This window comes from Apostichopus japonicus, chromosome 12 (assembly GCF_037975245.1).
Source record: "Apostichopus japonicus isolate 1M-3 chromosome 12, ASM3797524v1, whole genome shotgun sequence".
NCBI lineage: Eukaryota > Metazoa > Echinodermata > Holothuroidea > Aspidochirotida > Stichopodidae > Apostichopus > Apostichopus japonicus.
The window spans coordinates 11,097,706-11,125,287 of record NC_092572.1 but is presented as its reverse complement, the minus strand read 5'-3'; the positions used below and the strand labels follow the sequence as shown (position 1 = coordinate 11,125,287).

At 35.8% G+C, this 27,582-nt stretch overlaps 1 protein-coding gene across 3 annotated transcripts; it reads right to left on the bottom strand.

Moving 5' to 3' along the window:
- Positions 1–196: 196 nt before the first annotated feature.
- LOC139977517 (uncharacterized) lies at positions 197–23,905 on the bottom strand. 3 transcript variants are annotated; one of them, XM_071986868.1, is made up of 19 exons: positions 22,759–23,905; positions 19,871–20,052; positions 18,452–18,609; positions 17,815–18,105; positions 17,034–17,235; positions 16,718–16,919; positions 15,750–15,775; positions 14,416–14,457; positions 13,798–13,824; positions 12,857–13,149; positions 12,011–12,202; positions 10,612–10,783; positions 9,307–9,460; positions 8,176–8,252; positions 7,921–7,970; positions 7,539–7,618; positions 6,377–6,458; positions 4,895–4,984; positions 197–4,087 (listed from the first exon to the last, which is right to left on the bottom strand). In XM_071986868.1, the coding sequence occupies exons 1-19, from the start codon at positions 23,009–23,011 to the stop codon at positions 3,961–3,963; spliced, it is 2,700 nt and encodes an 899-aa protein (XP_071842969.1). In that variant the 5' UTR covers positions 23,012–23,905; the 3' UTR covers positions 197–3,960. The 3 variants fall into 3 exon arrangements, with proteins under 3 accessions (XP_071842969.1, XP_071842970.1, XP_071842971.1); XM_071986869.1 differs by lacking the exon at positions 13,798–13,824; XM_071986870.1 differs by lacking the exon at positions 19,871–20,052 and having other exon boundaries at positions 22,759–22,893.
- Between the last annotated feature and the right edge of the window lie 3,677 nt (positions 23,906–27,582).

Sequence of the window (27,582 nt, the reverse complement as noted above, 5' to 3'; positions counted from 1 at the left end):
TCAGGACAGCAAGGCTTGATTGGAGTATGCCTTTTTATCTTGCATTTCTTAATAGCAGGATTTATGGAGGAAATTCAGACCAGTTTCACTACATGATAAACTGCTGAATTATATGGTCATTTATGGTTTCTTGCATGATACTATTTGGACAGACGAACAAGACAAATGAATAGAAATATACATTGAATTTTAAAAAATATTGCAATTTTAATGCTCCTTCATGATCTCTGCTGCATAAGATAAATACATTACTATAAAATTACAAAAGTTGTGCAAAACTCCTGCACCATCCCACATCTATTGTGACATAGAACAACTGTATCTGTTTCTTCACTTTTATTACAAGCTGTTTCAAGTACCTTTTTTTTACAAATAATCAAATTTCCTTTCTACTTTAATGCAAATGCTTGAACACCGTTGACAATAACAGATAGCCTCACATCTAGTAACTTTTGAAATTTCGGGGATCTCAAGACAAAATGACATTCACATGGAAAAAGGTTACATAAATCAAAATAAACCATGCTTTGGCGTCCACATTTTTAGCAGTATTTTTTGGTTAGGCAATCATACATAAGGTAGACTACTGTTTATTCAATTTTCGACAGGCTGTGGATGTGAACTATGGTGAAATACTTGGGAATTCCTTTTCATGTGATATATTTTAAGATTGGTCAATGCCTAGCTGGTTGGAAAGGGTACTTGGGAAGCAATATAAAAACATATGGTATAGGAGCAGAGGGTTAGTGTAAGGAGTTTTCGTGTGTTCATAACGTGTCAACGAACGAATCACATTAGAAGGTATTTCCCAACGAATCTCTCACCATGCACAACTGGTGTTGATCAACTTCACAAACGTATGTTGCTACAGTGTATTGTTAATGGGCATAAAGGCCTCTAAGCTATATCATTCATTTTCAACAAAAATCAGCTTAAAGGCATGTTGAATTTGCTCCAAATATGCCAGATATTTAAATATGGTAACCTTTGGTGAAAATTCTTAAACTGTTTTTGTACCACCCTGTAGGAAATTTACCACACTGGGACATTCTGTCCTTTTGTATGTTCTTTTACAATGTCTGAGAAAAATTTGGAGATTATAAATACCTCAAGAAAAGCCTTTTTGAAAACTTTTAGAAATCATATCACAATACAACTTTGGGGCCTACACAGACTACCTTTAAAATGACATGCTGCTGGTCACACTTAGTATAAGGTTTAACCTAAATACCGCAAAAGCAGGCTGTGTGAGATCCAGTTCTACCACAATTAGATTGTCTAGTGTTAGTCAAAGTATCTTAATAACTATTGTGCAAATGTTGGACAAGAAAAAAAATGAATTAGGGCTAATTGGGAAATGCAAGCTGAAACCAGTAAAATGATACTTGAACACAATTCAGACAACATGGTCTCAGTTAACATTTCTCTTGCTTTTGTCTACATTTTTGGCCCACCTTTTCCTTTGACATTAAATAAATACTCTTTGCACTAACAGTTTGGTCTTGACACAGTCAACAGTATAACCACCTGTATGCTTCACTGGGGAGTATCCAAGGCCAAGAAAATAAAACTATTATGATCTAATATTTGCTGATCACAATGACCAAGCTGGATTGATAATTAACTTGAATCCAATGGTTTCAAGTTGACCTCTAAAGACTTTGAAGCAGACCTGTTTTTTTTTCCATTCAACCCCTCGATAAATGCTAACCTCACCAAGTTTGACAAGAAATCTTCAGAGGCCGTACAGTTCAACCAGGGCTGATGGACAGTCAAATGCTTTCCATGACAATTAGAACTCACTCAACTAGTCGAGCTACAAAAATTTTATTCAGTTGCAACAACTGCATAATGCATCACAGATAAAGAAACTATATCCCAGTCGTTACTTCTCTTGATATACTTGAATGGCATATGAGGACAGCTGTCAAGTAGCATGCATGCATACACCTGCAGACTGTGGTTCTATGATCCAACATGAGTATCATTTCATATGAATGGGACATACTGACACACTTGATCTTAGTAATACAGCAAGAAGTGACAAACAGTATATTCACAATGACAGGTGCTGACACAAATGACCACTGATAGCCTGCTTGTACTCAATGTGATACAAGGACAAACTACAGTAAATAAGCTGTCTCTTCCAGAGATATCAAGTTTTAGAGGTTTACAAAATTTGACGGTGTTGGTCTCCACAATAACAAATGCCTCTTGTAGTCATGTGGTACACTTACAGATTAAATATGATATCTGTTCAGCTTCCTTTCTTGCACTTGTAATTTTTACAAGGTTTTCACAACTTGAACACTGTTTACCCAAAATGACCTTTGACATCCACCAAAAAATATAGGATATAATCAATATGATTCACATACATACCAAATCTAACATTTTCCAAGCTTCCCTTCTTGAGATAATGTGTTTGAAGCCAGGTGTCATACCACACACACAAGTATTAACGCATAGTTTTTTTAAATCAGAAAAACAAATTAAGCACTGATATTGAGATGATGCAATATGTCAAATCATTTCTTTCTAACCCATACCGTCACGACTCTAAGTTTATGCTTAGAACTAACAATGAATGTATGCTATAATAATGAGCTGGCTTCCCTCATCTTGGAAAGTTAATTGTTTTGCTTGTTTTAGCCATTTTTCTATTATTTAGTACCTATTCGTGTGACAAAAGCATAGCATAGCAAAACAAATTTAAAACAATTATTAGAGAGAGTTGGTGAATGTAAAAATTCCATTAACCTGAAGAAAGACATACAAACTGCCATTTACTGTCCTGGACGTGACACATGAGTTTATTGATTTCAACTACCAATAGAACAACTTAATTCTACGTGTGGTAAAATATATGATTGTTATGTGAGACTTTTGTTAGAATTTTGTCAACATGCAGAGAGTACTTTGAAATTCACAATCGACAAACACAATCCCAGGATTTACTTATATATCATCATTCTGACTTGAATTCTCTGGGAGCATTGCTCTTGATTCAACCTTACAATGACATTACTAATGCATTATAAGATAATAGAAACGCTATTTCTATTCAGTATACTAATTGTTTGCACCTTTTCTCCTTGCCAGGGGGAGAAAAACAGACCCTTTGATATATATGGAGGGGAGGAAGTGCGTGTGAGAGGGAGGGGGGTATGAATTGAATTGAAACCAATCCAGTGTGGTTTGATAAGATGGTATGTGTGAAATAAATATTGCTTAATATAAAGGACACTAATTATAATTGCCGGTTCCAAAAATTGCAATGGAATGGCATTTATGATTTGTTTTTTTAATCTATCGTGCACATATAATCGTACATACAATTTAAGCACAACTTTTTTTCTGAAATTGTCTATCAGTGGGGGTGGGGAACAAACAATAACGATATTCATGAAATGAAATCTTTTTTTCAAAAATTATCAAGTTCTTGTCTTAACCAATGGATGTTATAATCATCTCTAACCTCATCATATTAAGCTTGGATAGCCTCCCTTCTTTATAACTGATAAAATGCTCTGACCCTTTGCCCCAACCTATACCTAAAAGGTTTACAATTATTGAATAGAGAAGTTAATATGACACCACATTCAACCGGTGCTGTGGCAGAGTGGATGAAGGATTTGAAGCAATGATTCTTATTAATCGGGAGGTTCAGGGTTCAATTCCCAGCCTGGTCATAGTAAGGTGTGTTTTTCATCCAAGATAAATCTACGGTTTTCCCATCTGAAATGACTTTCTAAATTGAAAAGATTCCAAATTTGAGTTAAAATGTTGAACTGGAAGCCAACTGATGTGTAAGTTGTAATCCATAAGCCCTTGCAGGTTTCTCCCACATTTGTGGTTGCTTAAACTTCGTAAAAATAACTGCTGATTATTATTATTATTATTAAAGGTAAAAAATGTATGTTTACAACACATATCTTTTTGAACAGATAATTGTCATTACTTTTGTAAGCTATTGCGCAGTTGACTACAGGCTGCTGCAGCTTCAGATTCCGTGCAACCTGTGATAAGGTGGTAGAGATGTTCCACAGCATGAGGGACAAGAACATCATTGAGGTAACTCAGCCTGCAGAAAAGGACACATGAATAGTGAGCATTGCTTCAAAGTTACAGAAATTAAATATTACTGTGAAAACATGATTCCAGCAATCATTACGAATGGGTACTTAATTAATGTATCTTACAGCACTCGGTAATAAACAAGGTGAAGGATACCCACATAAAGATACAAGAAAAGTGAAGGAGGGCTAAAGAAATTACTTAATATACTTTAATCAATAATCATGGGCATGTCAGCATTCAGACTAGCAAGTTGAACCCCTTGGGGTCTGATCCTCATTGAGATGATATTAAAAATAGCAAGTTGGTCACCCCATATGTGAGGTCTGATAATCTTTGAGCATGTGAAATTTAGACGAGCAAGTTGATAGAAATATTTGTGCTGTAAGTCAGTGGATGGGCCAACAGTTCAAGCACTCTATCACAGAAACTAAAATTCGTGACAAAGCAAGGCTTAGGGGGATAAAATTACAAACAATGATATGACCAGGACTGGATCCCATTTTGCACTAAAAAGTTCCTTTAAAAGCAGTGCTTAACCATTGAAAGTATACATACTATTAATATATAGCAAAGTTTGCAACAGGAAGTGAAACATCAAAAGCTTTTGGCCGGGCGATGATCATAGGTAATAGGTAGTCCACCTTTATCATTAATATTAATCAATATTTGTTTCTGCTTGAATTTTGAGAGTTGCTTAAGCACTACAAAATTGTGCTTGTATCTGACAATGTATACCACTGAGATTGGTATCAGTTACTGCATGATTATGGAGTGCATATAATCCAACTTTAATGAAATATGTAACACTTACTGTACTTCAAATTTTCTGAGTTTCTTCAATCGGTCATGCAGCTGCTCCGGGAACTTAAAGAAAAACTGTTGCCTTAGAGTAAACAGATCTCTGTTGAATTAAAGCAAAGAACACAATCATAGCAAACTGGAAATTACTTAACCATGAATTGTAAATAATAGGCTTTACGAAAATATTTTGGAAACTTGCCACTTGGCCAGTGTAAGGGATTCCCTTTCTCCTTCAGTAGACATAGCACAGCCTTCTTTGGGGAACATTATTATAATATTACTCATATTACTAGCAATATTTTTAGCAATGCCATGTACTTCTTTCATATATCATGAATTCAACCAGAATGCCAACATGCATTGTGGATCGATGTACATGAGCAGTTTTGTTCATGAATCTGACATAATTTATAGTGAGGGTGTACAACATACTAGATCTTAGTAAAACAGTGTGATGTGACAAACAATAAATTCGCAGTATCAGGCTGTCCTGAAATGCCCATGACCTCAAAGGTTTCTTTTACTAAGTGTGATAAAACAACATACTAAATAGGACATCTGTCCTGTTGAAATATTGTGTAGAACATGTTTTTCACAATTTGACCCCTGGTGAACTCAAATGACCATTGACCTCTGCCCACTACATTAGGCTTCTTGTACTCAATGTGGTACAATAACATACCAAATATGGCGATCGGTCCAAGCTTCTGAGATATTATGTTTAGCATGTTGCGTTAGTGTAGGGACAGGTAAGAGGGGAGTGAAATACCTGTTTGGCATGGGGTATTGACAAATGTGCAGTTTGAGGAAAACCACATTAAGTTCTAAATTATTTGGAGAACATCATCCTGAGAGACCCATGCAATCATGGTCCAATATAAACAACAAACGGAGTCTATACCCTCTGCAATAATACAATTCTCCACTACATCATTTAGCATGTGTAAATAGCATGTAGTTAACACAAAAATGGAACAACTTGCCCTAACTGGCATTGTTCACCCCCACAAAAAAAAACTGTTTGTTTCCATTTTCACTAGCTAAAAGTTAATTTCATACATACTTTATTTATCGTCAACATCAACTTTTCTAAAAATGTACATGGTTGTAGCTGGTACACATCTGAATACACTAAAAGATATGGTTTGATTGTTTCTTTTTATGTGTCAACAATTTGTCATCAAGAAATATAAGTAAGATTATTCTGTGATTTCGAGACTAAGTAAGAGAAATATATCAAGTCAGGCTAGCAATGAACTATGCATGCTGGTGCACAAGCCCATAAAGCATGCATGGACCTGTAAACCAGTAAGTTAATTGGGGAGCATTTTTGGCTGAGACATGGCAATGCAAGTTCAAGAATCCCCCACCCCCCCCCCTTCCAAAAAAAAATTATATTTATATATGCTATCTGTGAGGAGCTCGACTTGATAGTGATTTACATGATTAAGTATTATGTATATAGCACGTAGTCACCAAGACATGATCTTACTTTGGCAATATGGGTCCTCTTGTCTTATCTGGTGTTGTGTTGTAGTGGGATCTAAGTTCTGTGGTTAGTGCTTCTCTAAGCTGTAAAACAAAAGAAGAAAAATCAACTCTTCAGACCAGTTGCACAGATTACATGATCATGTTTTGTCAAGAATGCATATTATTTTATAAGGTATAAGCCATTAATATGATATTTAAGTGACAAGATGAATGTATTATGAATAATTTCAATTTGCCAAAAAAATTCTGCTATGTGAAAACTATGTTGATGCATGTTCTATCTCAGAGACAGCTATTTCAAGCTTGTTGGAATTTAATGAATCCATCTGCAGGGCAACATCATCACAGCAATGAATTAAGAATGTCCTTCTTTTCCTTTGATGTACAAACCTGCAGTGCTCACATGGTAAATGACATTCTTACAAAAACATCACAAATCAAGAAAAAACTATGAAAGGCTCGTAAAAGCATTTGAAGAACATATTAAACAAGATGACACCACAGATCATCCACTGTGATATCTTTCCTGGAGTAGCTATAGGTGGGACCCACATCATATTTCCTGCAGGCACGAAAGAAAGTTTTGTTATGGGGGTTTCAGCTGGTAATATGAACCAATTCTTCTTTTCTATTAGACTTACATAGTCTTCTACCTGAATTTACTTTCAAACATTCAGCAAACTCACTTACAGAATATATTTCTATGGAATGTTCTCAACCAAGGATGTTGCTTCACGTCAAGCTCACCCTTAGAGGTATAGTCTGTATAGGTCCCAAATTTTTGCATGATATAATTGCTAGAAGTGTTCAAAAGTACTTTCCTGGAGGTCTTTACACTCCAAATTGTTCTCAGACATTCTGAATAAACAGACACAATCACAAAATAATATCCCAGTGAGGTAAATTCCCTCTGAAGTGGTAAAAAAAAGTTTAAGAATTTTGACCTAGTTGACCATATTGAAAAATGTGGCATATTTGGAACCAATACAGCATAGCTTTAAGAGCAATATACATGCACTCAACATGCCCAACACAGTAGTCCCAAATTGGCCAAAAACTACATATGTAGGTTTTCACAGTTTGCATGCAGTACGTATCCCAAACAACTGAGAACTATAACATAAGTTTATCAAGATTTAAAACGTCAACGTTTACAACAAACTTTGCAGACACTGCCCCTGCACCAATAAGGTAGGTATGCTTCAGCTTATTTCCAGTTAGAAACACATCATGCCGCTGTGACCTGTCAAAGTCAAAACATAATATCTTATTAGGAAAATTTGATTTGGCACATACTTCATGACAACAATCTCTTGTTCACTCGATCACATAACTAAATGTAGGATGTTCTTACATGAGAGTGTTAATTCCGTTGGTTCATGTGTGATCCAAAAGGTCACAGTTCATATGAATGCTATTGACAAGTACAAAACCAATGAGATTTGATTTCATGAGAATTGAAAGAATTAGGTCACTTATAATAAGTTTGATGGAGAAAGCATAGAATATACAGCAAAGTTGGAACTTGGAATATAGTCCACTTACCCTAGTTTGCCAGACATTATCTCATTCAGGTGTTGTACAATATCAGCCATCTAAGTTAAGAAAAGATGAAGCTGATTACGCCACGGCAAAAAAAAGTAACAACGTTTTAACACCCATACTTATCTGTTAGAAAGGATGGTGGATGATTTCTTTGAGGATCAATGTAATACATCAATAACAACCATATGTATCTCCAGTGTACTTTATATGACAAGAAGGTTCCCAGCATAAGGTTGTGTGAAGTGTTATACTTACATAGTGAACCAGCTTAACATTTCTAGTATGGAGTTGTACACCCTCCTCTTCATCTTCCATGCACTCATTATCTGGTACTTTGGAGGCAACACATAAACAATAAGAAAGTTAATTAATTCTGTGTCATTATGAGCAACTCTTTAATACAAGATATTTCACCATTATTGCTATGGCTAGACGTGTAAGGGTCTTAGCATTGATTAATATGTACATAACACATATAAGGCTAAAGATGATATGTTTACAAAGTTTTCAACTCACAAAGGGCTATCTAATAAGTTTGAAGATCAGGCGAAGGTACATCTTGAGATTTTGTGTTTTTGAAGTTTTCAGACTTTTGCCCTTTGTTGAACTCAAATGACCTTTGTCCTCTATAAAAACAAGTCACAGGGATCATCTTCTCACAAAAGTCTACCTACGTTGAGGTTAAAGTTCAAGCACCTTTAACTTATTGTCTACAAGCCAAAGTCACTCACACACATACACACAAATGCACACACAAAGATACATACCCACATGCACATGTCAAGGTCATATCTGATTAAGGACACAACTACCGGCCCATTGCCAAATAGTGAAGGCATATAGTCAATATTGTCAACACTTACAGGAGGAAATAACAAACTACAGTTATATTTATGCTGATTTGACCCCAAATATTCCAGATTTGCAAAATATGGTCACCTATTTGGTCAAAATTCTTAACCCATTAGTACCACCCTAAAGGAACTTTAACTCGCTGTGGCATCCTGTCCTCTTGTGTGTTCATATGGAATGTCTGAGAAAAAGTTGGAGAGTAAATATCTCCAGGAAAATATTATAGCATGCTTTAATTTAGGGCTACATATACAGACTGCATTTTCTTTTTTTAGCATTTTAATTAGGCCAAGCTCATTTTTACCAATGTTTGCAATTTGCCACAATTTCCAAGGGTGGAATAATAGTACAAATCAAAAGAGGTTCAGAATAAAAGCACCATTTGAAACACCTGATAAGGAATGCACTGGATTCTCAGTACTTGTCACTTTGTTAACTTTTTAATGAATTTTGACTCTCTGTGTCCAATGTATTTGTATCATAATTTAACCATTTAAATTATTTTGTCGGGAGAAGAATAGCAACAGAACTTACCCTTTTTATAAAACGCACCACATACATTGCTACTGTCTATTGCTGATTTGGCAATTACTGTGCATGTGCCATCATTCATGTGGACCCAGCTGTTGTCTTTCACTCTTTTAGCGCAAGAGTAGTGTCCACTGGTTGACGATGTCCCTTCGTGAATCTATACGAAAAAGAGTAATGCTTTTTAAATATATATTTTTTCTGGTGCATCCTTCAATTGTCAAACAAATTCCTAAACAAGCTTGGTAAGCTTTTGTTTGGTGTTAGCCTTAAATAGAAAACGTTGAGAATCTTCTCAGTGTTTCCAAAGCCTAGGCCTTATAAGCTTGTTTAAGAAATCACCACTGTTGGGGGCCGGAGTATGATGGGGGGGAGGGGTGGATTATACAAACAAAGTTATGTAGACAAGTATGATTCATAAACAGGGGGAGTTCCATGGGTAGTCAGAGGTTTAGCCCCCCCCCCCCACACACACACATACAGACTTCACTATATCTCTCCCTTTGTGATACATCAATTTAACATATTAACATATTTTCATGGGAACCTATGTTTGCTCCATATTTAATCTTTGTTGTGGTTGGAATTCTCCTCTATACATGTTAGGCCTATTTGGAAGAATGTGTATCCACATCTGCCATACTATTTAGTATGTGCATTATTTGATTAAGTGCATTGAATTTGCCAATATGTTAGTCATCTCAAGGGAAGAAGGGAGAATCCCAGTAACTATGGCTTGTGGTTCTCCAGGAAGATATATGGTGCTTACTAAAGTATACATTTCTTGATCCACTATTAACTATAATTTTTTTTGAAAATGATCCATTGCAAACAGTTCATGATTATCATTAAATTTTCTATTTCTTTATTAGAAAAGTATTTAACTTTATACAATGCATTTTCAAAGTGGCAATTTCATTAGGTTTTCTAAGTTCGGAATCCCTGGTGAGGGGTGTGGTGTTTCTAAAGCAAACACTGCATCACACAGAGCTGGAAATTATATATGTCCTTCCTTATAACTTATTGCAGTGACTTTCTTGATTACTTTGGAGTGGAGCGCCACAGACTGGTGGGGGCATGGGGGACTGTTCCCAATATTCGTTTTTTGAAATTAAATGGATTTTATTGCAATTCTCTATATACCCTTCTCAAAAGCAGAATCTTGCATTACCCAATTGTAAATTTTGATTGCCCTTTGGTGTTTATACTTTTACTGCTGTTAAAATTTTAGCTGAACAAGGGATCCTCAGCATAGGGGAACACATGGTTAATATAGCTTCACTTTGTGACAATTATACTTTAGTTACTAACCAAAACACCATAAAGCTCATACAAGACCCCAGACAGTCTAACCTCCGCTTCAATATCAATGGTTTGGAAGTTTTTCTTCAACTTATCCCCACCCCAGCGAGATATGCCAATGCTGATCACTTCCGGAGTACATGTTATGGATGGAGACACAAGAAGGCCATCTGAACTGCCACTGGAAAGAATAAAATAATATACTTGTTTCAAATTTGGACTGGAGTAGAGTTAAGAGCACAACTTCTAAAACAAACAATGCATACAAATTTTCAGCATGGAACTACACCTATTTTGCAACTTAAGGAATTTTATTATGAAAGTTGAAAATTTGTTGTTAGTCTGACAAAAATGAAATGGAAATTGAAATAAAAAAATTCATCATCAGAAAATATCCTTTATTTATGCCAACCACTGAAAACCCTAGGGGACGATTTTGGTGATTTGTGTCTCATGACATCCTATCCAACTGCATAGCCCAGGGGGGGGGGCAAAGGGGGCAGCCACCCCCCCCCTTGAGCATATTTTTAAAAAACTTTTTTAAGGTTTTTATGATATCACTAGTATTTTCATAAGAGAAAATGCTAAGATACAACTAACAAGGCATGGGAAGTGACATTTCCGGCAATCTGGGAGGCATCTACAGCCAAAATTTTCCTGTACACTTCGCGCCAATCATGGTGGCGCTACGCTTAGATAGTTTGCAATGCCGAATCTACAGTTTCACCCCTCCCTTGGCAAATTCCTGGCTACGCACCTGATCCTATCAGCTAGATACTTGTTTGGTATGTCTCAACGTGTCATGCAGTGTGTGTAAGTAAAATTACTTCAGACATTTGAAGTCTACTAAAAGTCAATTACCTTTATAAATTAGACTATTCAGCAGTATAAATATAAATTCTCACTAGTTCTGATATTTGTTTTATTAGATTTAGTTTTCAAATGAATACAGTTTGTAACGATCTTGTCAGACTTTGATAGACCTTATATACAAGCTGGGTCAACGGCAATATATGACTTATATTCATGCATAGCAGGAATTTACAATAAATTTGGAAAGACATAACACCTTACATCTACAATCAATATGAAAAGATCCCTGTATACAGAAGTTACAACTGCCCAATGGGATCATTACAACTCAAGCTGGATTCTAAATCTGAAAATTACCAACGTATGATTTTTGGCCATTAGCTTATATCACTAATAGTTTCAGAATTTGACTCCTGTTCATTTGTCAGTTTATTGAGTTACCTTAATGACAGGCTATTAGCATTACACACAAAAACACACATATTGTTACTTCACAAACATGCATTGTGTTACATATTGAACAATTTTACATTACACAAAACAAAATGGAATAAAAACAATATGACAAGAACAGGGAGTTTTTGCAGGAACTCACCAGGAATCACAAAGACCTTCAAGATCTTGGCAATCTAGAAATATCTCAAGGTGCCCCTGCATACTCAAACGAGACATATAGCTCTTGTTACTAGGATAAATTGGAATGACTGGATAGGAGTTTGCCCCACTGTGCCAAGTCTCATTGCAGGAAGTACACTTCATCTCATTTGTTGTATGTAAGAAGAAGTACCTGGAAAGGAAAAAAATAATTTACTAATTACAACAATGTAGCATTTCTATTGCAATTTCCATTTGCTTCTTTACCCTCTGGATTTTCAGCTATAAATGAACAACTTTCATTTAGCTCTTACTTCAAATTATCAGAACGACTATTAAGAGCAACAAACTTATAAATCAGATACAGACTATCATCTAAACCCAGTCTTACCAAAAGTTCATCCTCATTGTATTAATGCAAGTTTATCAGTCAGATCTAACTGGTGCCATAATACCACTTTCAAATCTGACTAATTCCCTTTAAACTAAGCAAATTCCAAATCAGTTTCAATGTTAAAGGTAATCTGTATAGGCCCCAAATTATAGTATGCTATAATTGCTAAAAGTTTACAACAAGTTACTTTCATGGGTCCTTTAGTCGAAATAGTTCTTAAAGAACATTCAAAGATGACTGAATGTCACAGTGAGGTAAATTTCCTCAAAGATTGTAATAAAAACAGTACATATAAATTTGACTAAAGGTGACCATATTTTAAAATGTGCATATTTGGGGCCAACAAAGCAGAACTTTAAATAAAACATTGAAAAGTTCAATTATTTGTGTTTTAATTGTGTGGCTTTGACTTCACCTAGATATGTTTTTTACAGAACAATCCATATCTCTTACTCATCTAAAAGTTTGCACTGGCTTTGGTTACAGGAAGTGCATGATGATGTGTAAAGTGCACCAAGGAATTCTAATGCATCCTCCTGGGCAGTTGAATCAAACTCTGGAAGAATCTGCTTCAACCTTGCAAGACAGGGGTCCCATGAAGTTGAGGATGAAGTTGCGTGGAAGAGAGCTTTGATTACTTCCATTAATTCAGAGCTATGTCCATCGTAGTGTTGAATGATGCCGCTTCCTTCAAAGAGCTGAAGTGCAGCAGCCATGTAACATGTATTACCCAGGTTTGGAAGAAGCTAAAAAAAGAAGGAAAATTTAGATTTGTAGGAAATCTCCATTTGACATTGGGTGGCTCATCAATATATGTGGAAAAGATTTGGGTTGCAGCCTTCATTTGTATCTATTTTTTCTTCTTCTTAATGACTGCTTGATGCTTCAAAGCACTGTCTTGGAAGTCTGTCACTAGCTTCTGTAGCTGAAAAGTTACTCTCATCAAGTAAAATGATAAACACATCATATCTTAATAACCATTTGTTGGAATATGCTACTGGGAGAAAGGAGTAGAGGTATCATGAACTTGACAAAGAGAGGGCCCATGCTGGAAATCTAGTTTATTTGGGGGATAATAAAACTTAAAACCTTCATTGTTGAAGTGAAAATTATGATATACTGCCATGGGTGCCAACCTTTGGGATGGGGTTGAAACACCACAAAATGCCCCTTGCAATTGTGTCCAAAACAGGTTGGAATTTTCCCTTTACTTCTCGAGGCATAGGATTTTGTCAAGGATATGGTCCTGGCACTGTAAACGCCTTCCATTTGTCAACATATCCAGGTGGGGAGCGGAGGATCAAGTCACATGAAGTCTTGCACCTCCGTAGCTTGCAATCCCTGCCTTAATGAATTTATTTCTAAAGCTGCATGGGTTGTCTTAGGTAACTTACCTTTACAGTAACAAGATTGCTTTGTTCCTGAAATAAAAACATTTAACAATATTTAATGTGACTTTTCGAGCATGGCCAGTGAATTTCCACGATCAAGGAAATCACAATAACATGGATCAATATCCATAAAGTAATGAAATAGAAAACTCAATTTGAAATAGAAAAAATCTGTATTCCTTGCAAGAAACTTGTCTCAAGTTGGATATATATGCAATAACTGTGGGGCTGTATTGACCTTGATCATGTTTCTCCCTGTAAGAAGGTAACATATATTGTCAAAGAGAAATCTAGAACATAGGTTGGGGTGGAGATATGTGCAGGGGGGCAGAGGTTTGTTTGGCCCCAAATATGCCAAAAGTTCAAATACGGTCACATTTTTTAAAGATTTGTCAACTGTTGTCATTACCACCCTGGAGGCATTTACCTCACTGAAATATTCAGTTATCTTGTGTGTTCATTTAGAATGTCAGAAACCAGTCTGGACACAAGGATGTCCAAGAAAATACTTTTTGAAATCTTCAGAAAAGCATGCTATAATTTGTTGCCTATACAGACTACCTTCAAGTCAAATTTCTTCTATTGCATAATTTTTATCATATTCAAACTTGGGCTGCTTACCTCATTTGGTGTGTTTGTACTGATGATACTGGCTTCAGGTTTCTGAAATAGAATAATTAAAATTATCAAGGATGACATTCAACAACCTTTCACAGCACAGGTCATACTGTATATACATATATATATATATAAATATGTATATGTATATATATATATATATACATATATATATATATACATATATATATATATATATATATATATATATATATATATATATATATAAATAATGCACACTCGTACAAAGTTTGCGCTATTACTCAAGTTTCATGCTTCTTCACAATCGTCTGACGATTTCGAAGAATTATGCGTACATTATTTATATCTATCCAGCTCTATACACAGGTATATTGAGCACTATTCATCTGGAATTAATGCCGTCTATCATATATATATATATATATATATATATATATATATAGATATATTCCTTCCATTACTGAATTCTTTCTTGCAATAAAAAAAAAAGGGAATGATCTCAATAAGCCCAGAGATATTTATTGGATATTTAATACAAATTTGAGTTTTTTTTTGTCGAGGAACATGTTACTACTTTTGTTAATTAAGGAACATGTTACTACATAGAGGTCATACCAAATTCAAGATAATGTTGATCAGATGAGATCATGAGAGAGTTATTTTGAGGTTGTCCATCACTCGATATCGACATACCTTGCAAGAAGCAATTGAGGTAAGTCTTTTCCATGCTGGATCAAAGCAAGATAAGTTATGAGGTTGAAATCATAAATGCAATCATAATGTTACAATTTTTCAGTGAATTTGCAAACTTCATGACAAAACTGTCATTTGTGTATTTAACATCTATAGTGACTGATAATGTGGACTACCATGTAATTTATTACATGAATGTTATCCTACGGGTGTAAGTCATGTTACTCATTAGTAGATGTAACTGAAATGAGAAAGTAAAGGTTCATGTGGTGGAACAGTACTGTACTAAATTATACTTCTTTAAATGCTGGAGTGTAATTATGGATTGATTGAGTGATCAGTCAATTAATTGAATTATTAATTGGGTTAACGATTAATTAAAATTATTTAAGGGAATCGATATGATTAGCTATACAGTATTAAATTGGTTTTCATATATTGGATGGTTATTTGCAAAGAACAATAAATGCAGATGTATACCAATAGAATGGGTACAGTATTACAAGTACTGCTGGTACTGTAATAATTTTCAGAGCCATGTACCAACTTATCTAACCACTGCAAATATACCATCTGGGTGATATATATTGAAAATATTCCATGCATAGAAGTTATTGATTCTATATAATTGCAAGCAAATTTGAAAACTCAAGTATACTTACACTTTCCTTAATTAGGACGTTTTTATCTGTAAAACATGGCACCATATAGCAAAGTTAATGAAGTGTGATGATTTTGTCCTAAGAAACTGACCAGCGTCACAATATCCCTGTATCTGTTACGTCCTGAGATCTGCAGGCCACGTAACACAACTATTAATTCCATACTTGTATAATGCTGAGCTGACGACACTGGCCTTTGTGGCAAGACCTTTAACACATATGTTCTGTACCTATTTTGTCTATCCAATATACTGTATGTATAATATATATCCACATTTTTTTAAAAACTCAAGGAAATCTAAGACGGTCGATATCAGTCCCTATTCTGGAAATGCATCTATGAGGATTAATGTGATGATAGAATCAATGTTGATGAAAGAATAAATGTGACTTCATGAAGTGTTTTACAACCTGTATAAAATTAATACTCCAACCACACATGCAAAGTGCAATGTGGTTCCCAGCTACACCACTCTTTGGGGAAATGGTAATTTGATGGCTGTTCTTCCTGCAAACTCAGTCTAGACAGTGTGTTTGATTATCAACTCAACCAACTTTGGCCAAGTTCCTGATGTTGTCAGCTGCAAGCCAGGAATCTCATTGGGTTGCTGCCACCACCATGAATATTTAAGCAGTATATCATCTCTGCCATAACAACAACTTTGAAATGGTCCAGCAACATTTCCAGAATGATATTATACCACAATTCCCTTTTGAATTTTGTAATATGTTAAGGGACATTTTCTTAATATTATTGTTTTCAAAATATGGAAAATCAATCAAGTTAAACTATGCATTATGTCAAAATTGATTTATTGTGTAAAGACAGCTACAGCCTGTTACCCTCACATAAGCCAGCAAATTACTAAGTCATTAAGTTGCTGATTATTTTTAAGGAAATTCTGGAGGAATCATGCCAATCCCCCCCTCCCCACCCTCAAAAAAAAAAGACTGCAAAGAAATCTTACTTGTGTGAAATTCTTTCAGTAAAATGGAATTAAATTTCTTCTTCAAAGGAAGGCCTGTGGAACTGTTTATTAGTGTAAACAGCCCTTTCTCGTTCACATCCTTCACTTTGTACGGCCCAAGCCAAGAGTTTTCTAGTTTTCCTCCTCTTCGGACATCCTTCCTAGCATTCCGGACAAGAACACTAGAACCAACTTTGAAGTTCTGAATAAAACAAAATCCAGCAGATATATGTAAACATCATAATACAATGCATATGTTGCCATTCATTTAACTACAGTGCAGATTTTAATGCACAACATAGTACTATGTAATTACCTTCTCTGATTGGTGCCTCTTATCAAAATTCTTTTTTTGTCGTTCTTGGGCTTTGCTGATATTTCCTTTCACAAGACCTTTGATTTTTTCCCGCGACTTTGCCATGGATTGATAAACCCTCTCCTGCTGTGCATCGCTGCAGTCGGTAGGAGATTCTGGGTGCACCATTGATTCTTCAATGTCTACTGGTAACAATGGCTCTCTGGATATATTGAGATAAATTAGCAATCGATTATTCACAACACTTTGTTGACTGAATAATATATAAAGTTTCAAATATTTTATTTTCACTATTATAGACCATGGAACCATAAATTTGAGTCACATCACATACTCGCACCAGCACAAATATAAAACAGAAGTATATTCTGTGCTGCTATAGGTCCAAATTGCATACCATCCAATCATGATATATATACAAAGTATATGAAAAACAAAACCAATGTCAGTGGCATTAATTGCATGTATCTTTTAAATTAATGGGCATGCATTTACAGTTTAATAAATGTTCATATTTTGTACTTGCTGAAGAGTGTACCATTTACAGGGTTAATATTATTTGTTTAGGTATTGTAACTTAAAAAGGGTTATTGATGGTCCTCTATTTAGCGGTTTTTCCCAGGACCTGGGATGTGTCAAATTAGATTTTATCTTATAGAGGATTGGTGTAGCTATGCAGGATTTGTCCAAACTCTCTTGTCCCTTATTGCCTTTTCTGTGTATATGGCCTTAGCAAATGTAAATCTCTATTCTGCAATGGTAGGTTTGAATTATTACAAACCTTCCAAACATCACGACAAATGGTGAAAGACCCGTTGAAGCATGTTTGGCTGTTCTGTACCCCATAAGTATTGAGGACAGCATTTCATCCCAGTCATCTTGGTTATTGTTGACAACTTTGATGAGTGCCCTTTGCAAAGTTTGATTGAACCTTTCATCCAGCCCATTGGTCTGTGGGTGGTAGCTGGAGGAAACCCTGTGGTCCACCCCTGTCATATCAAACAGGGACTTGTTCAACGCATTCACAAATTCTCCTCCCTGGTCTGATATTACAATTTTCATGCATCCAAATCTAAATAAATGGAAACATTTAAATATATTGTTAAAGTACTGATTACGAGCAATGTAGTGAACTACTGGCATCTTCATAGTGGCTGCGTGGTTTATTCAGGAGATTATTTAAGCACCGATTTAAATAAAAGTAAGTTAAACACTGTCATAACATGTTGTTTTAGATGCACTGACTGTCATCCCACTAACATTTTCTTGACATTAACTTAAAAAACAACTCAAGAAATTCCTGTAACCATTTGGCCGCTTTCTGGGTCACAGGCGAAACAGAGTGCAAATGCAGGTCTACATAACTAATTTCATAAGTATGCTATGTAAAGTAGAAACAAAAGTAGATGGATATTTACCTGGCCATGGTTTCAAACAGAAAGTTTGCGACGGTTTTGGCTGTTTTGTTCCTTACGGCAACGGCCTCTGGCCATTTTGAGAAATAATCACACAGTGTTATTACATACTTATTTCCACTAATGGTCTCTGGAAGGGGTCCAATCATATCCACACCGACCTTAAAAAGAAGTGAAATAGCATTCAGAACCATACACAATCATACCAATTGATGTTCAAGTGATTTATGTCTGAGTTTTGTAGACAAAATACTGCTATTAAGGATTTCCAATCATGCTGATATATACTCATTGAAATTTAACGAAAGATTACTCGATGACTGAATGTGCTTAAGCGGGTATTCTTACACTGCTAATAATGTACACACCATTAACAATTCTCGTACAGAACAGAAAGCTGTATCAAATTTTGCAAACACTTGGATACTGGACAGTGAAACTTTTTAAATTGAAATTTAAATTACATGATTTAGGCTTTTCTTGATTTAAAAGTATTACTGCTCACTCACACTTTTCAGCACAAAGCTTGGTGGCTGTTTATTAGCAACATGGTACCTATACTCGCTTATCATGTTAGCACCACAACAGCCATGTAACAAATTCAAGAAACAACAAGTTCTTCAGAATTCAACATATAGTTATAGTTGTTTGAATTCATCACCATGAAGTGTATATTGGTCATTAAAGTGTCAAATGTGTCATTTGATGTAAGCCATCAGCAACAATTAAGGTAGGCCTCATGACCCTGTCATTGCGGTACTTATGTTGCACTATATTGACACTTTTGATTTATCCTCATAAGCAAGGAGGTTCTGAAAAAGTAAACTGTCCAGGTGGGAAGTTGAGGCCATTCCTTGACCTTTTTGAATTTTGTCTGCCATCCACCCAACTATTTTGGAGTGCTGAAACAATTTATACTCCCAAAACACACACAGGAGACTTTGTTATCTTGATAAATGACAACAAAAGCAGTCTAAGTAGTGACTCAGAAGGCAAAAAAAGAAGGAGGGGGTTACATTCTTGAACTTTTAACCACAAAGACCTTGGTAATATACAGTATCTTCTTGGACTGAAATAACTGGCAACCATCAAGGAAGCTCTATGTTATTAATGATATGTGCCAGTAAGTCACCCACCAATTGATTCCAGTGGGTCACCAGGGGTGTCCTTGGGGGGGGGGGGGGCACGAGCCCTCACAAAAATATTGTTACCCCCATATGGGATTTTAGTGTGAAAGAATATACTCAAAGTAAAACTTTATCTGCTTCAATTAAAAAATTAAATATCCGACAGACTAAGCCTGAAAATTCTTGAATTCAATTCCAGACATTGCATCCCTACAGTCACCAGCTTAGTGAAATATGGAAGAAAGAAGCCCGAATAAAGAGATGCAACAGCAAAGTCAATTGGCATTGGACTTACTTGGTGCCATACACTGGTCACTGGTATTGGATGAAGTTTGGCCACCTTTTTGTCGAAGGTGTTATTACTCTTTTGGCATGCCTCACATTGCTTCACATACTCTAATACATCATTCGCAAGCCCACGCCAGTAGTATCTGCTTGTCACCTTTTCTAGTGTTTTGTCACGTCCAAAGTGACCACCTATGAATAAATTATTGTGAACTGAACATGAATTGACAGTCCAATTAAAAATAACAAAATACATTTACATGATTACAATGATAAAACTTGGAGATGATTAAGGTACACTAGCATAGGTAACAAGCTTTTTCTTGATTCAACTACCAACTTACTCTTAAAAGGAAACATTGTTACAGAGCAGTGGTAAAGCAGAAGAGCTTTTTCCATATAGTTAATGCTAGGTTAGGTGTGGGGGGGGGGTGGTCAAAAATGCAAAATTGGGTGACATAAGAGTATTAAAACTGTGCATTTCATAACATAACTGTTCAGAAAATTGCTAAACATTCAATTGTTTTTATTGTAACTAACACTGTGAGACTCTGATACCATTTTTTTTGTTCATTACCACACCTATTACTGACTTCTTCAAACCCAACTGTTACGGAAAACCAATGGGAAATCTCTGAAGTGAGATGCAAGTCACATCAGTGATCTAGCTGATAGTAGTTGTCAGGAGACTATAAAAGGCCTGGTAACCATTTTCATCACCTCTGATTGTGGGATGGGGAACAGATCTATAAGTACCTGGATGAGTGATTGATAGTTAGTCAGAAAATTGCCATGGGATCTGTCATTGAGATGACAGGGTTACACCTAACTGATATAGGAAGCACACAATTGGCACAACCGTATTTATTGTAAGCATTTGAAATGTTACAAATTAATCTTTGAATGGAACTTCAAAGTATTTTTTTTATATTGATGACAGAAACTAACACTGTAGACTTACAGCATAGAAGCAACAGTATAGAAAGGGAAGTCTTCTTGTTTATTAAAAAAGTAACATATTTTACTCAAATGGATGTTGTTTAAATAAGCAGATGGGTTCATTGGGGATGACTTTTGGACAAAAGGCAATGGCTTTGTTCGTACTTCACTTATGTACTGCATATGAATGTACTTACTGCCTAGGAAATTTTATCGGATACTCCGTTTATAACAACAATTCACCTACTGAACTCTTGCTTCATATCACAATTCAGGTTTCCTTTTATTTTGAAATTCATAACAGAAAACGATGAAGTCCTCTGTAGATGTTTCCCTGTTGGTTTAATTATACGCAGCTACAAAAATTTCCAAAACATGTTCTTTGCAACAACAAAAGATTATGGCAAAATTCCCGATAGCTCCAGTCATTAAAGTCTACTGAATGTGCCACCATCATGATCATCTTTAATTTATGCTCAGTAAATTATAACATTGAGGTCAAATGAATGAGGTACATCTTTCATTCTGCTACTGGCAATCTCCACACATACTCCCTATACAGTTATATGGTACGTGAATGAAATGAGGGGTGAAATCACCACTCGTTTCCTACAAGCTTTCTTATAAAAATTGAAATGAAACCTGATATTGCTATTGATTTAGCCACCTCCTCGGATCCCTTCCTTTCAAATTTGGGTCTAATATTACACCGAAATACTCCTATCAATTGGTCTAATAAATTCATGACAACATTTGGGATCAAACTAAAGCAAATTGTTGTGCATTTTTAATTGCTCTTTTTTCAATAGTTTCTCTCAACACCCAGCTATCCTACTGAATACAAATGTATTCACCCACCCTCAAATTTGTCAAAGAGAATACAGTATAGGCCTATTTTAGTTTCTAGGTCACTATTCTAGCAATACTACCATATATCACCAAGCAGTGTCTACATTTATGTGATAATGCATTGCAATTTTAACATAAATGATATACTTTAATTGTTTAACCTGCACTAACTTAATTGCAACATTATTTTGCATATCGCCACTCACCTTAATTACTGTGCAAGAATGTTTAGTGAATATTCATACCATGTACATGTTTGCATATAATGAAAATATCACCAGCACAAGGCCCATCGAACCGTACATTCGTAGCCAACACAGCTAACCTAATGACAATGAAGTGATGGGCAGGTGGCCAACTGATTACCTATAGCATATATATGCGACCTGCTGCAGTGTCTGAGCGCATCCCGGCCCCAACATATTAAAACATATGTGAAAATCTCTCAAAAGAAAGAGAAATTAAAGTATCGCACTCCTTAATTTATTGATCCCCAAAACAGACAAGGCAGGGCCCCCCCTTTCCCCCTTGTTTTTTAACTAGTAAGGGGACTAATCCCATGTCATCTTTTCTAGTATTGTAAAATCTGAAAAGTTCTGACATGAAGATTTTTTTTTTTTTGTAACCAAATAATTTCAAACACATAATCATTATTGAAATTAAAAGCTTGTATACTCATATGGTGGCATGGGTACATACTACACACCTGATATATGTAACTGAGAGTTGATCTGGAAGATTTGGAAGCTACCACAGTAACCTAAATTATATCAAGTAGGCTTAATTTCAGAGATTGTCAAATGCCAATCGGTGTGGCTTAACTTTGAATAAAGCCTATTTGCCCGTCGCAAATAGCTGGGTTTACTCTCGGAGTCCTAGGCTATGGTTCTATAGTGTCTTGCCTCCTAATTATGCATCACGTTTTTCTCTAACACTAACCTAACTTTAGACTTTTCAGTTCTACTTCTAGGTGATTACAAATAATGAAATATAACTATAATCTGCAAGGTCCCAGGGGACCTAAGCACTTTATATGCATATATATTGAATTAATTTTCAGTGGAAATAATTCCTATAAGTTTTACACAAATAAACAAATAATACACTTACCGCCAAATCCTTCGTGTAAGCTTTGAATTTTGTGGGTTTTGGCCACTTCACCCGTAATCACGGCCCTAGGAACTTCGTTGCCATGTGGGCCGACGTAAACTAGGTCTGCATCTCCAGTTAGTTTAAAGCTCTTCGACCTTCTCCGTATCGACCTTTTTAGAGTTAGAGTAGATTTTTCAGGGTACAGTCCTGACGAAAGATATTTAGCAATGATAATGTACTCTTCATCGGTATCCAGCTCAGGAGAAGTCATCTTGTAAGTACGTTAACGGTCTCAATTCTTGGTGCTCAACCGAATGGTACAACTGTGCGTGCAAATATGCAACTTCTAATAAATGTTGGGCCTGCGCGTTACATGCAACGTTAAAGACGTACATTCGACTTATAGATACTTTTACAGTAGAATGCAAATACGCATGCGTGAAATCAAAACTTTTTCACACCTAGAATGTAGAGCGCGGGACATTGCCACATTTCCCGCGTACTGAATAAAATATATTGACTCTGACCCCGTATTTGACCTCCATGCTCCGAATGGCGGGGGAACTATCGCCGCCGCGTATCGGTTAAAATACATTTACCTTCGACCTACATGGTTGATCTTTCTCCAACGTTTAGAAATTCCGACCTTCCAAACAACTACCCTAATGGTAGTAACGATTGATAAGCAGCAGAGTCAGACAGACATGACTAATTAGTTCGGAAGATGGGTTTAACATTCATCATGCAGCCTTATGACAGTCGACGATCGAAATAGAGCGGACAGCGTCCCTCTGGAGTGTAGTCTCCATGATAATAATAACATTTTGCCGCCTCTTCCCACAACAGTCGACACTCGAAGTATAAGTTATGCTTTAACCGAGTTTTGAGGGTGCATGCTGACCGATATATAACATTGTCAACCTGGTCTTCGCTAGTAAATTACCTCCATTTAAGTAATGAGGGAACGTAGATAGGGCCAGAAATGTTTGTGACTCAACAGAACCACGTTAAAGCTCTTTAAAGAGAACCCGGACACTTTCCACGGTGGCGTAGAAAGCAAGGGAAAGTGTCCCTGAGACACTATTCACGCAAATGAGACACTATTTCCTAGTAATAAGTGTCCTACGGACGCCCGGACACTCATTACTGCCACACCGGCACCGGGGATCGAACCCAGGAGCCAAAATACCTCTCGCACTGCAAGTAAAGTGCACAACCACTGCGCCACGGCAGCTGTTGATATATAATGCTCATGTTAAACACTGATGTCATTTTATGCATTAATTTCCTTCTGTTTATTTGAAGTTCGATTCGTCATGAATTTTAATCATAGCTAAAAATTATACATTAAACCTTTACGACTGAATCTAAGTATCAAAATATCTTATTAATATAAAACCATAAAGATTCATGCTTATTCTTTGATATCTTCAGTAAATATCTTTCACTGTGTCAAAATCAGTCTATAAAGCTCTGTCTTAAACGAATTATATCAAACAGTTTAGTAATATTGCGATATCTTTTATTAATTGCAAGTCTAAAGGGTATGTTGTTGACATGTTTGCTGATCGGATACAGCAAAACTTGAATGCATGACTCACAAATCGTTAGTTTTGTTTCGCGCCTTTTGTCTGTCTATGTAAAAATAATTCTGGCAGGAACCAGAAAAGACTGACGGGCATACGATTTATACTCATAGTCTTACTATTGTCAACGTGTGGTGATACTTACACCAACATCCACAGTATGAGGAGCAAGGACGCGTTCTGGATGCGGTAAGACAAACGAAAACAGAATCGTTTCTGCATGGTGTCTTTAACCAGCTGATCTATATTAAAATCAAACAGACCCCTATTATTCTTTTATGCCTCCCTATAATCCACACACGAAGAACAACTACAATATTGGTCTTCATTTCCACACCAGAGAAAACTTGAGTAACAGTTTTCGAGACACTTCGCCACCAGACCATTTGGTGCTAGGAATTGTCCCCCGCATCGATGGTCATCACGCCAATATTGATTGTCTGATGAGGAAACGGAACACCTCTGATATGACATTTTCTCTTAGATGTCTTCATGTTATCAATACTATGTAAACGAACAATGCTTGCAATATGATCGTTCGATAAAATGAAACGTCAACTTTGTAGAAGGCTAGAATACTTCTCTAAGAGCCATGGTTCTAAAGTCATATTAAATATAGGTTTTGTTAAATTGTGCTACACAACTTATTTTCATTACTCTACTGCTTCCATCTGCACATCGGAATATGCCATTTAGTTTATTTCATACTTTATTACATTGTTCCACTTTATAAGATTTAACGAGAACCACCAGATATTTTGTTTCATTGAAATAATAAACTGATTGTTTGCAATTAGTAATTTCATTTTGTATGATACAAAGTGATATGTTCTCAGTCTTATAGTGTACTTTATTGACACAGATCGTTCCGTTTTATTTCAGTTACACACTTCAGTTACACACCCAAAACAAATACTTCAGTTACACACCCAAACACCCACTTCAGTTACACACTCAAACACCCACTTCAGTTACACACCCAACCACCCACTTCAGTGACACACAGGTACACACTGTTGTGCTTTAGTAAAGCACAACACGATCTACATTGATTACAAAGCCCATTGCTTGCATATAAAACCAATTACTTGAGCTTCTACATTACCAGCTCAGAATCTCTATCATATAGCATTATAATCACAAATGTATTAAAAGTAAACACTTTTAACATCCTCAATCCTCAATATACTTGTAAAAGTTCAATTTATTGTTAAAATGGTAATGTAAGTATATTTAAAGCAAAAGGGCTGACACAATTCTGAAGTAGTTTGAGGATTAATCGATTCCTCTTCTAGTCAGGCAAGTTGTCTTGTTTTGTTAAATTGTATTGCTATGAGTTTGCATGTATAGTCATACGTATCAGTAATTGAGATTTTGGTACAAGAAAATGTATATGCGTTGGTTTATTTTACCCCAAAAAAATTAACAATTTAGTTTCAGTCATTTATTAATTCTATGAATAGGAACGCTTACCAGCATTTGATGATTCATGATTCGAACATGCAAAAGTCTTGACTCTTACATCTCCTCCAGCTGAAGAAAGCAATAAAAACAAAGTGAGTATTGTGGAGTCCAGGGTGAAAGGGAGTTGCAAGCATTATCACAATTTAATCAGTGCAAGTCAATGCGCTAAATTCATTGATAGGGTCATCGGATAATTCTTCATCTAGGCAAACATTACATTAGCCACGAAAGAGCTCTGTTCCCAACACTATTTTAAACTGCTGCTATGCCGAGTGGATAAAGGCGGTTGCATTTGAAGCAATGATGCTTAGCAATCGGGAGGTTCCGGGTTTGATACCCGGTCGGGCCATAGTAAGGTGTGTTCTTCATACAAAAGCAACTACGGTTTACCATCTGAAATGACTTTCTAAATTGAAAAGATTCCAAATTTGAGTTAAAATGTTGAATTGGAAGCCACCCGATGTGTAAGTTATATCCCATTAGCCCTTGTGGGCTTCTCCCACATTATTGGTCGCTAAGGTGTTGTAAAAGTAACCGCTGATGATCATAGTTACTAAAGACATAAAGTTTACTAAAGACATAAACCATTATTTTTTATTGAGCATCGTCCTGGTTGTAGAGGCTGGTGTTATAAATAAAGAGTGTTTAATAAGATCGATGCAACATGTGGCAATATTTTGTAATTATATGAACATATTGATACTAGAATTAACGTCCGCGCAGCACGAAAACCGTTCTCTACCCTACGTATGTGCTAATTTACCGCTTCAACAACACAAAAAGAAGAATTTTACTGTTGTAAAGACTGTCATATCTATCACTCGACATTTTGCAAAGATATTCAACCATATATGGAATGATACATCAACCAATGACATAATAGTTAGTAATATACACATATATTCTACAATATATAATATCTTCCGGCAATAAATGATTTTCTGTCCCATTTCTCACGTTTATCTGTATTAACGTGATTGTTAATAGAAAACAAATATACACACTAATATGGGTAATCATTTTAAACATATCGCTCACCTAATGGTGACATCATTATGTAATAAATGTTAATGTGTTTAGTGATAACAGTTATTTTCATTACCGCACAATTAATAAATTAAAAATTTTCAAAACAATTTATAAAGGAAACTTTCTCAAGATATTGGGAAATGATATTAATTCGGAACCAATACAATAAATTTTCAGTACACATTCTGAATTAACGCATTCTGATATTTGTCTACGAAACATTCCGTGCATGAATAATGCGGTGAATTACGAAGAAGCCGAACGATGACGTATTTCATATTTTCCTTGCTTTTCAAATGGTTTCGACGAGTCTTTCATTACAAACATATCGATGATATTCAGAGGCAATTGTCTACAACTTGTCTAACTTTGGTTACAACATATTCTACATAGATAAGGTCCACACTATTGGAATATATAATTGGAAAACCAACTAAACATCGGAGAAAATCAAGGCCTATGGGGTTTATGAAGAGCAGTGGATTCCTATTGATATGGGTCATCGGTCTCTGTCTAATTGCCCGACTGGTCAGTCGACCCATTTTTGAAAGTTTGAAAGACGATGTTCCTACAATCCAAAAAGGCTGTGTAAATTCCTTTGAAGTGTAATATTGTATTGAACGATACTATTGGTAAAATCGTTAAATAAAACTAATTTGCATAGTGGTGATACCTTCAAAATCATGTTTTCTATCAATATACAAAATGTGAAATCACACTAAAGGGGCTAAAAGGCAAGAACATTTACAACCATTTCAAACAG

Coding starts and splice junctions, on each gene's coding strand:
- LOC139977517 (XM_071986868.1), bottom strand. CDS start 23,011: ATGACTTCTCCTGAGCTGGATACCGATGAAGAGTACATTATCATTGCT. Junction 14,458..15,749: donor ACGTCCTAATTAAGGAAAGT/GTAAGTATACTT, acceptor ATTCTATTTCAG/AAACCTGAAGCCAGTATCAT. Junction 9,461..10,611: donor ATGAGCTTTATGGTGTTTTG/GTTAGTAACTAA, acceptor TTTTTCGTATAG/ATTCACGAAGGGACATCGTC.